The 307-nt window shown below is 60.9% G+C and overlaps 1 protein-coding gene across 1 annotated transcript in view; it reads left to right on the forward strand.

Moving 5' to 3' along the window:
- ETH_00039745 (uncharacterized protein) overlaps window positions 1–307 on the forward strand; it is a gene marked incomplete at both ends in the record, with an annotated part of 685 nt that overhangs the window by 220 nt on the left and 158 nt on the right. Inside the window, one exon of the mRNA XM_013375422.1 lies at window positions 89–306. Coding sequence (XP_013230876.1) covers window positions 89–306 — 218 coding nt within the window. The remainder of the gene's footprint in view (window positions 1–88; window position 307) is intronic.

Genomic DNA, 307 nt, shown 5'->3' on the forward strand with positions numbered 1-307 from the left:
GATGCCGTCAGGGCTTGGGATGCAGGGTTTAGGGTTTAGGGTTTGAGCGGTTTAGGGTTTAGGGTTTGGTGTTTGAGCGGCTTTGCAGGGGCGGAAGAGGAAGAGGGCGTTAGCGAGCTGCAGCAGCAGCAGCAGCAGCAGCAGCGGCAGCAGCAGCACCTGCCTTTGCTGCAGCAGCTACTGCACGATTCCCTAGAGAGGCAGCAGCAGCAGCAGCGGCACCAGCAACTGCAGCTGCAACAAAAACAGCTGGTGCAGCGTCAGTTGCGGCAGCAGCAGCGGCAGCAGCAGCACCAGCAGCAGCAGC

Source organism: Eimeria tenella, genomic scaffold (genome assembly GCF_000499545.2).
Source record: "Eimeria tenella Houghton genomic scaffold, Eth_scaff2784, whole genome shotgun sequence".
Lineage (NCBI taxonomy): Eukaryota > Apicomplexa > Conoidasida > Eucoccidiorida > Eimeriidae > Eimeria > Eimeria tenella.